The sequence below is a fragment of the Symsagittifera roscoffensis genome, chromosome 2, assembly GCF_963678635.1.
Source record: "Symsagittifera roscoffensis chromosome 2, txSymRosc1.1, whole genome shotgun sequence".
NCBI classification, from domain to species: domain Eukaryota; kingdom Metazoa; phylum Xenacoelomorpha; order Acoela; family Convolutidae; genus Symsagittifera; species Symsagittifera roscoffensis.
The window spans coordinates 46,062,627-46,075,867 of record NC_087063.1 but is presented as its reverse complement, the minus strand read 5'-3'; the positions used below and the strand labels follow the sequence as shown (position 1 = coordinate 46,075,867).

General features: G+C 47.1%; 2 protein-coding genes across 4 annotated transcripts in view; one reads left to right on the top strand and one right to left on the bottom strand.

Annotated features, from left to right (window-relative positions):
* LOC134840748 (COP9 signalosome complex subunit 2-like) overlaps positions 1–13,241 on the bottom strand; it is a 545,309-nt gene that overhangs the window by 286,252 nt on the left and 245,816 nt on the right. The gene's annotated exons all lie outside the window — the stretch shown is intronic.
* The window catches only part of LOC134839028 (transient receptor potential cation channel subfamily M member 1-like), a 50,603-nt gene that overhangs the window by 16,195 nt on the left and 21,167 nt on the right, over positions 1–13,241 (top strand). For both annotated transcript variants that reach the window (XM_063854424.1, XM_063854423.1), the window contains 2 exons: positions 17–252; positions 747–1,011. In XM_063854424.1, the coding sequence (XP_063710494.1) occupies positions 17–252; positions 747–1,011 (501 nt within the window). The remainder of the gene's footprint in view (positions 1–16; positions 253–746; positions 1,012–13,241) is intronic.

The following is a 13,241-nucleotide window of genomic DNA, read 5'->3' as shown; positions in this document are numbered from 1 at the left end:
AAATGAATCTTGATAGGTGACATGGCGTCTTAAACTTAAACTGTGGGCGATGAATGAGTGGAATTTGATAGAGTGGACATACCTGACCATAGGCATGACAGCCTATCCCCTGGCCACAGTGGACCACGACAAGCCACACTTCCAGTTCCTGTCCATGCTCATGTATGTCGTGACCATGTTCATGATGTATGTGAGACTGTTGAGGTTCTACCAATGCAGCTCTAGACTGGGTCCCATGTGGATTATGATCAGGTTAAGCCCACCTTCATTAAAGTAGTTGCACTTCAAAATATCTTACACCAAGTAATACTAAGAAAGAAAGAAAGAAAGAAAGAAAGAAGGAAAGAATTTATTTCTTCAGACATACAAATACATTTATATACAATACTCAAAAAACTTCAAAATATTATTTCGAAGTTTTCTTTCAGCAAAATTTTTCTCCAATCAACCAGGTACCAAGATTTTCTTTCAGTTTTATGAGTGTTGCCAAACAGAAAAGTTTACGAACGGAATTTACAAAAGAAAAATTGACCTAAGCAAAGAAACGCTCAAGTATTAAAATAATTGTTAATATACTTAATAGGAAAGTGAATGGAAATTACAAAATTGTAGAGGATCTGAAACTTACTAGGCGCAATGGTACCGGGAGACACTCAAATTTTTAATGCCAAAAACTGTGGTGCTTGGTAGTTTTCGTCCGTAGTTTGGTTTGCAGTTAAAATCAACCTAAATGAATACGTTCACAGGAGAATGCTGGTGGAAACATTAATAGCCCTGTGTGTGTTCGGGGTGATCCTCGTCGCCCTCGGCATCTGCTTCTTCGCCATCAACGTCCCCCTGCACGAAGAGGACAACCACGTGATAGGGCACAATGGCCAAGTGGCAAAGAGGGATCCCAAATACGAGGGCTACTATTCCTACAGTTGGATATTTCTGAGACCCTATTTCATGATGTTAGGCAAGTACTTCAGCAAACTCAACGCCAATGGACGAAACGTCACTGTCACCAAGGTACCACTTACAACACTTTTTATAATGCATAGTTTTTGATGTGTAACTACGAGAAGTTTTTATAAAGAGAGAGAGAGAGAGAGTAAAGCTGCTTAGGCACTACAATCTGATTAAAGAATTTTCAGATCAGACTTTTTTGTAGAACTCATCAATTTTTTTTAAAACTTTCCAATTTGCGTTTTATATTATACAGAGAAATTATGTTTTAAGACAAATGGTAGGATAAGAGTCTCACAACAAAAGATCATTTATAGTTCTTTTGTTTCTGCCCGGGTCGAAGTGGTCGAAATATGATCAGACCGAAGTCGGTGGAACAGCGATTTCTTGCAGACCGAAAAAAACGCACCTGATTTCAGCCTGATAGTCGAAGCATTATTCTGAATTTCAATCTGATGGTCGAACTAGGGTCGAATCTGGGTCGAACTAGAGTCGAATCAGGGTAGAATTAGAGTCTAATCAGGGACGAACTAGAGTCGAATCAGGGTCGAATAAGTGTAGACTAGAGTCGATTCAGGGTAGAACTAAAGTCTAATCAGGGACGAACTAGAGGCGAATCAGGGTACAACTAGAGTCTAATCAGGGACGAACTAGAGTCGAATCAGGGTCGAATCGTTGTCGAACTAGAGTCGAATCAGGGTCCAACTAGAGTCGATTCAGGGACGAACTAGGGTCGACTCAGGGATGAAGAAGGGTCGAACTAGAGTCGAATCAGCGTCGAATTAGAGTCGAATCAGGGTCGAACTAGGGTCGAAACAGGGTCGAACTAGAGTCGAATCAGGGACGAACTAGGGTCGAATCAGGGTCGAACTAGAGTCGAATCAGGGTCCAACTAGAGTCGATTCAGGGACGAACTAGGGTCGAATCAGGGATGAAGAAGGGTCGAACTAGAGTCGAATCAGCGTCGAATTAGAGTCGAATCAGGGTCGAACTAGGGTCGAAACAGGGTCGAACTAGAGTCGAATCAGGGACGAACTAGGGTCGATTCAGGGACGAACTAGGGTCGACTCAGGGATGAAGAAGGGTCGAACTAGAGTCGAATCAGCGTCGAATTAGAGTCGAATCAGGGTCGAACTAGGGTCGAAACAGGGTCGAACTAGAGTCGAATAAAAGACGAACTAGGCTTGAATCAGATTCGAATCACGTTCGAACTAGAGTCGAGTCAGGGTAGAACTAGAGTCTAATCAGGGACAAACTAGAGTCGAATCGGGGTCGATTCACTGTCGATTTAGAGTCGAATCAGGGTCGAAACATAGTCGAATTAGGGTCCAACTAGAGTTGAATCAGGGACGAACCAGAGTCCAATCAGGGTCGAATCAGTGTCGAACTGTAGTCGATTCAGGGTCCAACTAGACTTGAATCAAGGACGAAGTGGGGTCGAATCAGGGATGAAGTAGGGTCGAACTAGAGCCGAGTCAGCGTCGAATTAGGGTCGAACCAGTGTCCAACTAGAGTCGAATCGGGGACGAAATAGGGTCGAATCAGGGACAAACTAGAGTCGAATCAGAAACGAACTAGGGTTGAATTAGATTCTGTCAGGTCGAACTAGAAACTAGAGTCAAATCAGGGACGAACTATAGTCGAATCAGGGTCCAACTAGAGTCGAATCAGGGACGAACTAGAGTCGAATCTGAGACGAACCCAGGTCGAATCATAGACGAACTAGGATAGAATCAGGGATGAACTAGGGTGGAATCAGGGACGAACTAAAGTCGAATCAGGGTCGAATAAAGGTCGACTAGAGCCGATTCAGGGTAGAACTGGAGTCTAATCAGGGACGAAGTAGAGGCGAATCAGGGTAGAACTAGAGTCTAAACAGGGACGAACTAGAGTCGAATCAGGGTCGAAAGAGTGTCGAACTAGAGTCGAATCAGTGTCGAACTATTTTCGAATCAGGGTCCAACTAGGGTCGAATCAGGGACGAACTAGGTTCGAATCAGGGATGAGTCAGGAACGAACCAGAGTCGAATCAGCGTCGAACTATAGTCGAATCAGGGTCCAACTAGAGTTGAATCAAGGACAAACAAGGGTCGAATCAGGGATGAAGTAGGGTCGAACTAGAGTCGAATCAGCGTCGAATTCGAGTCGAACCAGGTTCGAACTAGAGTCGAATCAGGGACGAACTAGAGTAGAATAAGAGACGAACTAGGCTTGAATCAGATTCGAATCACGTTCGAACTAGAGTCGAATTAGGGTAGAACTAGAGTCTAATCAGGGACGAACTAGAGTCGAATCAGGGTCGAATCAGTGTCGAACTGTAGTCGATTCAGGGTCCAACTAGAGTTGAATCAAGGACGAACCAGAGTCCAATCAGGGTCGAATCAGTGTCGAACTGTAGTCGATTCAGGGTCCAACTAGAGTTGAATCAAGGACGAACTAGGGTCGAATCAGGGATGAAGTAGGGTCGAACTAGAGTCGAGTCAGCGTCGAACTAGGGTCGAACCAGTGTCCAACTAGAGTCGAATCGGGGACGAAATAGGGTCGAATCAGGGACAAACTAGAGTCGAATCAGAGACGAACTAGGGTTGCATCAGATTCTATCAGGTCGAACTAGAATCGAACCAGGGACGAACTATAGTCGAATCAGGGTCCAACTAGAGTCGATTCATGTACGAACTAGAGTCGAATCAGGGTCGAATCAATGTCGAACTAGAGCCAAATCAGGGTCGAACTATAGTCGAATTAGGGTCCAACTAGAGTCTAAGCAGGATTGAACTAGAGTTGAATCAAGGACGAACTAGGGTCGAATCAGGGATGAAGTAGGGTCGAACTAGAGTCGAGTCAGCGTCGAACTAGGGTAGAACCAGTGTCCAACTAGAGTCGAATCGGGGACGAAATAGGGTCGAATCAGGGACAAACTAGAGTCGAATCAGAGACGAACTAGGGTTGCATCAGATTCTATCAGGTCGAACTAGAGTCGAATCAGGGACGAACTATAGTCGAATCAGGGTCCAACTAGAGTCGAATCAGGGTAGATATAGATTCTAATCAGGCACGAACTAGAGTCGAATCAGGGTCGAATCATTGTCGAACTAGAGTCGAATCAGGGTCCAACTAGAGTCGATTCAGGGACGAACTAGGGTCGACTCAGGGATGAAGAAGGGTCGAACTAGAGTCGAATCAGCGTCGAATTAGAGTCGAATCAGGGTCGAACTAGGGTCGAAACAGGGTCGAACTAGAGTGGAATCAGGGACGAACTAGGGTCGAATCAGGGTCGAACTAGAGTGGAATCAGGGTCCAACTAGAGTCGATTCAGGGACGAACTACAGTCGAATCAGGGTCGAATCAGTGTCGAACTAGAGTCGAATCAGGGTCGAACTATAGTCGAATCAGGGTCCAACAAGAGTCTAATCAGGATTGAACTAGAGTCGAATCAGGGTCAAATCAGGTTCGAACTATAGTCGAATCAGGGTTCAACTAGAGTCGAATCAGGGACGAACCAGAGTCCAATCAGGGTCGAATCAGTGTCGAACTGTAGTCGATTCAGGGACGAATAAGAGACGAACTAGGCTTGAATCAGATTCGAATCACGTTCGAACTAGAGTCGAATCAGGGTAGAACTAGAGTCTAATCAGGGACGAACTAGAGTCGAATCGGGGTTGATTCACTGTCGATTTAATGTCGAATCAGGGTCGAAACATAGTCGAATTAGGGTCCAACTAGAGTTGAATCAGGGACGAACCAGAGTCCAATCAGGGTCGAATCAGTGGCGAACTGTAGTCGATTCAGGGTCCAACTAGAGTTGAATCAAGGACGAACTAGGGTCGAATCAGGGATGAAGTAGGGTCGAACTAGAGTCGAGTCAGCGTCGAACTAGGGTCGAACCAGTGTCCAACTAGAGTCGAATCGGTGACGAAATAGGGTCGAATCAGGGACAAACTAGAGTCGAATCAGAGACGAACTAGGGTTGAATCAGATTCTATCAGGTCGAACTAGAGTCGAATCAGGGACGAACTATAGTCGAATCAGGGTCCAACTAGAGTCGAATCAGGGTAGATATAGATTCTAATCAGGCACGAACTAGAGTCGAATCAGGGTCGAATCATTGTCGAACTAGAGTCGAATCAGGGTCCAACTAGAGTCGATTCAGGGACGAACTAGGGTCGACTCAGGGATGAAGAAGGGTCGAACTAGAGTCGAATCAGCGTCGAATTAGAGTCGAATCAGGGTCGAACTAGGGTCGAAACAGGGTCGAACTATAGTCGAATTAGGGTCCAACTAGAGTCTAAGCAGGATTGAACTAGAGTTGAATCAAGGACGAACTAGGGTCGAATCAGGGATGAAGTAGGGTCGAACTAGAGTCGAGTCAGCGTCGAACTAGGGTAGAACCAGTGTCCAACTAGAGTCGAATCGGGGACGAAATAGGGTCGAATCAGGGACAAACTAGAGTCGAATCAGAGACGAACTAGGGTTGCATCAGATTCTATCAGGTCGAACTAGAGTCGAATCAGGGACGAACTATAGTCGAATCAGGGTCCAACTAGAGTCGAATCAGGGTAGATATAGATTCTAATCAGGCACGAACTAGAGTCGAATCAGGGTCGAATCATTGTCGAACTAGAGTCGAATCAGGGTCCAACTAGAGTCGATTCAGGGACGAACTAGGGTCGACTCAGGGATGAAGAAGGGTCGAACTAGAGTCGAATCAGCGTCGAATTAGAGTCGAATCAGGGTCGAACTAGGGTCGAAACAGGGTCGAACTAGAGTGGAATCAGGGACGAACTAGGGTCGAATCAGGGTCGAACTAGAGTCGAATCAGGGTCCAACTAGAGTCGATTCAGGGACGAACTACAGTCGAATCAGAGTCGAATCAGTGTCGAACTAGAGTCGAATCAGGGTCGAACTATAGTCGAATCAGGGTCCAACAAGAGTCTAATCAGGATTGAACTAGAGTCGAATCAGGGTCAAATCAGGTTCGAACTATAGTCGAATCAGGGTTCAACTAGAGTCGAATCAGGGACGAACCAGAGTCCAATCAGGGTCGAATCAGTGTCGAACTGTAGTCGATTCAGGGACGAATAAGAGACGAACTAGGCTTGAATCAGATTCGAATCACGTTCGAACTAGAGTCGAATCAGGGTAGAACTAGAGTCTAATCAGGGACGAACTAGAGTCGAATCGGGGTTGATTCACTGTCGATTTAATGTCGAATCAGGGTCGAAACATAGTCGAATTAGGGTCCAACTAGAGTTGAATCAGGGACGAACCAGAGTCCAATCAGGGTCGAATCAGTGGCGAACTGTAGTCGATTCAGGGTCCAACTAGAGTTGAATCAAGGACGAACTAGGGTCGAATCAGGGATGAAGTATGGTCGAACTAGAGTCGAGTCAGCGTCGAACTAGGGTCGAACCAGTGTCCAACTAGAGTCGAATCGGGGACGAAATAGGGTCGAATCAGGGACAAACTAGAGTCGAATCAGAGACGAACTAGGGTTGAATCAGATTCTATCAGGTCGAACTAGAGTCGAATCAGGGACGAACTATAGTCGAATCAGGGTCCAACTAGAGTCGAATCAGGGTAGATATAGATTCTAATCAGGCACGAACTAGAGTCGAATCAGGGTCGAATCATTGTCGAACTAGAGTCGAATCAGGGTCCAACTAGAGTCGATTCAGGGACGAACTAGGGTCGACTCAGGGATGAAGAAGGGTCGAACTAGAGTCGAATCAGCGTCGAATTAGAGTCGAATCAGGGTCGAACTAGGGTCGAAACAGGGTCGAACTAGAGTCGAATCAGGGACGAACTAGGGTCGAATCAGGGTCGAACTAGAGTCGAATCAGGGTCCAACTAGAGTCGATTCAGGGACGAACTAGAGTCGAATCAGGGTCGAATCAGTGTCGAACTAGAGCCAAATCAGGGTCGAACTATAGTCGAATCAGGGTCCAACTAGAGTCTAATCAGGATTGAACTAGAGTCGAATCAGGGTCGAATCAGTGTCGAACTAGAGTCGAATCAGGTTCGAACTATAGTCGAATCAGGTTCCAACTAGAGTCAAATCAGGATCGAACTGGGTCGAATCAGGTTTGAATCACTGTCGAACTAGAGTCGAATCAGGGTCAAACTAGAGTCGAATCAGCGTCGAATTAGAGTCGAATCAGTATCGAACTAGGGTCGAATCAGGGTCGAACTAGAGTCGAATCAGCGACAAACTAGAGTCGAATCAGGGTCGAATCAGTGTCGAACTAGAGTCTAATCAGGATTGAACTAGAGTCGAATCAGGGTTGAATCACTGTCGAACTAGAGTCGAATCAGGAACGAACTAGAGTCGAATCAAGGTCCAACTAGAGTTGAATCAGGGACGAATTGGGGTCGAATCAGGGGCAAACTAGAGTCGAATCTGGGTCGAACTAGAGTCGAGTCAGGGTCGAATTAGAGTAGAATCAAGGACGAACCACAGTCGAATCAGGGACGAACTAGGCTCGCATCAGGGTCGAACTACAGTAGAATCATGGTCCAACTAGAGTAGAACTAGGGACAAACTAGGGTCGAATCAGTGTCGAACTAGAGTCGAATCAGGTTCGAACTAGAGTCGAATCAGGGTCCAACTAGAGTCGAATCAGGGACGATATAGGGTCCAATCTGGGATGAAGTAGTGTCGAACTGGAGTCGAATCAGCGTCGAATTAGAGTCGAATCAGTGTCGAACTAGAGTCGAATCAGGGTCGAACTAGAGTCGAATCAGCGACGAACTAGAGTCGAATCAGGGTCGAATCACTGTCGATCTAGAGTCGAATCAGGTTCGAACTATAGTCGAATCAGGTTCCAACTAGAGTCTAATTAGGGACGAACTAGGGTCGAATCAGGGATGAAGTAGGGTCAAACTAGAGTCAAATCAGCGTCGAACTAGAGTCGAATCAGGTTCGAACTAGAGTCGAATCAGGGTCCAACTAGAGTCGAATCAGGGAGATATAGGGTCCAATCTGGGATGAAGTAGTGTCGAACTGGAGTCGAATCAGCGTCGAATTAGAGTCGAATCAGTGTCGAACTAGAGTCGAATCAGGGTCGAACTAGAGTCGAATCAGCGACGAACTAGAGTCGAATCAGGGTCGAATCACTGTCGATCTAGAGTCGAATCAGGTTCGAACTATAGTCGAATCAGGTTCCAACTAGAGTCTAATTAGGGACGAACTAGGGTCGAATCAGGGATGAAGTAGGAACGAACTAGAGTCAAATCAGCGTCGAACTAGAGTCGAATCAGGGCGAACTAGAGTCGACTCAGGGTCGAATCAGCCTCGAACGAAAATCGAATCAGGGTTGCACTAATGTCGAATCAGGGTCGAACTAAGGTCGAATCAGGGACGAATTAGGGTCGAATCAGGGATGAGTCAGGGACGAACCGGAGTCGAATCAGGGACGAACTAGCGTCGAATCAGGGTCCAAATAGAGTCTAATCAGGATTGAACTAGAGTCGAATCAGGGTCGAATCAGTGTCGAACTAGAGTCGAATCAGGATCGAACTATAAAAGAATCAGGGTCCAACCAGAGTCGAATCAGGATCGAACTAGAGTCGAATCAGGTTTGAAACACTGTCGAACTAGAGTCGAATCAGGGACGAACTAGGGTCGAATCAGGGATGAAGTAGGGTCAAACTAGAGTCGAATCAGTGTCGAACTAGAGTCGAATCAGGATCGAACTATAAAAGAATCAGGGTCCAACCAGAGTCGAATCAGGATCGAACTAGAGTCGAATCAGGTTTGAAACACTGTCGAACTAGAGTCGAATCAGGGACGAACTAGGGTCGAATCAGGGATGAAGTAGGGTCAAACTAGAGTCGAATCAGCGTCGAATTAGAGTCGAATCAGGGTCGAACTAGGGTCGAATCAGGGTCGAACTAGAGTCGAATCAGCGACGAACTAGAGTCGAATCAGGGTCGAATCAGTGTCGAACTAGAGTCGAATCAGGGTCGAACTATAGTCGAATCAGGGTCCAACTAGAGTCTAATAAGGATTGAACTAGAGTCGAATCAGGGTTGAATCACTGTCGAATTAGAGTCGAATCAGGGACGAACTAGAGTCGAATCAGGGTCCAACTAGAGTCGAAACTGGGACGAACTGGGGTCGAATCAGGGTCGAATTAGAGTCGAATCAGGGTCGAACTAGAGTCGAGTCAGGGTCGAATTAGAGTAGAATCAAGGACGAACTACGGTCGAATCAGGGACGAACTAAGCTCGCACCAGGGTCGAACTAGAGTCGAATCATGGTTCAACTAGAGTAGAACCAGGGACAAACTAGGTCGAATCAGTGTCGAACTAGAGTCGAATCAGGTTCGAACTATAGTCGAATCAGGGTCCAACTAGAGTCGAATCAGGGACGAACTAGCGTCGAATCAGGGATGAAGTAGGGTCGAACTGGAGTCGAATCAGCGTCGAATTAGAGTCGAATCAGGGTCGAACTAGAGTCGAATCAGGGTCGAACTAGAGTCGAATCAGCGACGAGCTAGAGTCGAATCAGGGTCGAATCAGTGTCGAACTAGAGTCGAATCAGGGTCGAACTATAGTCGAATCAGGTTCCAACTAGAGTCGAATCAGGGACGAACTAGGGTCGAATCAGGGATGAAGTAGGGTCGAACTAGAGTCCAATCATTGTCGAATTAGAGTTAAATCAGGGTCGAACTTGGGTCGAATCAGGGTCGAACTAGAGTCGAATCAGGGCGAACTAGAGTCGAATCAGGGTCGAATCAGTGTCGAATCAGGATCGAACTATAATCGAATCAGGATCCAACTAGCGCCTAATCAGGATTGAATCAGTGTCGAACTAGAGTCGAATCAGCCTCGAACGAAAGTCGAATCAGGGTTGCACTAATGTCGAATCAGGGTCGAACTAAGGTCGAATCAGGGACGAACTAGGGTCGAATCAGGAATGAGTCAGGGACGAACCAGAGTCGAATCAGGGACGAACTAGCGTTGAATCAGGGTCGAACTAGAGTCGAATCAGGGCGAACTGGAGTCGAATCAGGGTCGAATCAGTGTCGAACTAGAGTCGAGTCAGCGTCGAACGAAATTCGAATCAGGGTTGCACTAATGTCGAATCAGGGTCGAACTAGGGTCGAATCAGGGACGAACTAGGGTCGAATCAGGGATGATTCAGGGACGAACCAGAGTCGAATCAGGGACGATCTAGGGTCGAATCAGGCACAAACTAGGGTCGAACTAGAGTCGAAACAGGGCGAACTAGAGTCAAATCAGGGTCGAATCGGTGTCGAACTAGAGTCGAACCAGCGTCGAACGAAAGTCGAATCAGGGTTGCACTAATGTCGAATCAGGGTCGAACTAGGGTCGAATCAGGGACGAACGAGGGGCGAATCAGGGATGAGTCAGGGACGAACCAGAGTCGAATCAGGGTCGAATCAGGGTTAAACTAAGGTCGAAACGGGGTCAAACTGAATTCGAATCAGGGACGAACTAGGGTCGAGTCAGGGATGAAGAAAATTTCGAACTAGAGTCGAATCAGCGTCGAACTAGAGTCGAATCAGGGACGAACTAGGCTCGAATCAGGGTTAAACTTTGGTCGAATCGGTGTCGAACTAGAATCGAATCAGGGACGAACTAGGGTCGAGTCAGGGATGAAGAAAGGGTCGAATTAGAGTCGAATCAGCGTCGAATTAGAGTCGACTCAGGGACGAACAAGGTTCGAATCAGGGACGATCCACAGTCGAATCAGGGACAAACTAGAGTCGAATCAGAGACAAACTAATGTTGAATCAGATTCGAATCAGGGTCGAACAACAGTCGAATCAGGGTCGAACTAGGGTCGATTCAGGAATGAGTCAGGGACGAACCAGAGTCGAATCAGGGACGAACTAGCGTTGAATCAGGGTCAAACTAGAGTCGAATCAGGGCGAACTGGAGTCGAATCAGGGTCGAATCAGTGTCGAACTAGAGTCGAGTCAGCGTCGAACGAAATTCGAATCAGGGTTGCACTAATGTCGAATCAGGGTCGAACTAGGGTCGAATCAGGGACGAACTAGGGTCGAATCAGGGATGATTCAAAGACGAACCAGAGTCGAATCAGGGACGATCTAGGGTCGAATCAGGCACAAACTAGGGTCGAACTAGAGTCGAAACAGGGCGAACTAGAGTCAAATCAGGGTCAAATCGGCGTCGAACTAGAGTCGAACCAGCGTCGAACGAAAGTCGAATCAGGGTTGCACTAATGTCGAATCAGGGTCGAACTAGGGTCGAATCAGGGACGAACGAGGGGCGAATCAGGGATGAGTCAGGGACGAACCAGAGTCGAATCAGGGACGAACTAGCGTTGAATCAGGGTCGAACTAGAGTCGAATCAGGGCGAACTGGAGTCGAATCAGGGTCGAATCAGTGTCGAACTAGAGTCGAGTCAGCGTCGAACGAAATTCGAATCAGGGTTGCACTCATGTCGAATCAGGGTCGAACTAGGGTCGAATCAGGGACGAACTAGGGTCGAATCAATGATGATTCAGGGACGAACCAGAGTCGAATCAGGGACGATCTAGGGTCGAATCAGGCACAAACTAGGGTCGAACTAGAGTCGAATCAGGGCGAACTAGAGTCGAATCAGGGTCGAATCAGTGTCGAATCAGGATCGAACTATAGTCGAATCAGGATCCAACTAGCGCCTAATCAGGATTGAATCAGTGTCGAACTAGAGTCGAATCAGCCTCGAACGAAAGTCGAATCAGGGTTGCACTAATGTCGAATCAGGGTCGAACTAAGGTCGAATCAGGGACGAACTAGTGTCGAATCAGGAATGAGTCAGGGACGAACCAGAGTCGAATCAGGGACGAACTAGCGTTGAATCAGGGTCGAACTAGAGTCGAATCAGGGCGAACTGGAGTCGAATCAGGGTCGAATCAGTGTCGAACTAGAGTCGAGTCAGCGTCGAACGAAATTCGAATCAGGGTTGCACTAATGTCGAATCAGGGTCGAACTAGGGTCGAATCAGGGACGAACTAGGGTCGAATCAGGGATGATTCAGGGACGAACCAGAGTCGAATCAGGGACGATCTAGAGTCGAATCAGGCACAAACTAGGGTCGAACTAGAGTCGAAACAGGGCGAACTAGAGTCAAATCAGGGTCGAATCGGTGTCGAACTAGAGTCGAACCAGCGTCGAACGAAAGTCGAATCAGGGTTGCACTAATGTCGAATCAGGGTCGAACTAGAGTCGAATCAGGGACGAACGAGGGGCGAATCAGGGATGAGTCAGGGACGAACCAGAGTCGAATCAAGGTCGAATCAGGGTTAAACTAAGGTCGAAACGGGGTCAAACTGAATTCGAATCAGAGACGAACTAGGGTCGAGTCAGGGATGAAGAAAATTTTGAACTAGAGTCGAATCAGCGTCGAAACAGAGACGACTCAGGGACGAACTAGGTTTGAAACAGGGACGAAAGACAGTCGAATCAGGGACGAACTAGAGTCGAATCAGAGACAAACCAATGTTGAATCAGATTCGAATCAGGGTCGAACTACAGTCGAATCACGGTCGAACTAGAGTCGAATCTGGGTCGAACTAGAGTCGAATCAGGGACGAACTAGGCTCGAATCAGGGTTAAACTTTGGTCGAATCGGTGTCGAACTAGAATCGAATCAGGGACGAACTAGGGTCGAGTCAGGGATGAAGAAAGGGTCGAATTAGAGTCGAATCAGCGTCCAATTAGAGTCGACTCAGGGACGAACAAGGTTCGAATCAGGGACGATCCACAGTCGAATCAGGGACAAACTAGATTCGAATCAGAGACAAACTAATGTTGAATCAGATTCGAATCAGGGTCGAACAACAGTCGAATCAGGGTCGAACTAGGGTCGATTCAAGGTCAAATCATGGTCGAACTATAATCGAAACAGGTTCGAATCAGTGTTGAACTAGATTCGAATCATGGACGCACTAGGGTAGATTCAAGGTCGAATGAGGGTCGAACTGTATTCGAATCAGGGTCGACTCAGGGTTGAACTAGAGTCGAATCAGGGTCGAACTAGAGTCGAATCTGAGACGAACCCAGGTCGAATAATAGACAAACTAGGGTCGAATCGGGGATAAACTAGGGTCGAATCAGGTTCGAACTAGAGTCGAATCAGCCTCGAACGAAAGTCGAATCAGGGTTGCACTAATGTCGAATCAGGGTCGAACTAAGGTCGAATCAGGGACGAACTAGTGTCGAATCAGGAATGAGTCAGGGACGAACCAGAGTCGAATCAGGGACGAACTAGCGTTGAATCAGGGTCGAACTAGAGTCGAATCAGGGCGAACTGGAGTCGA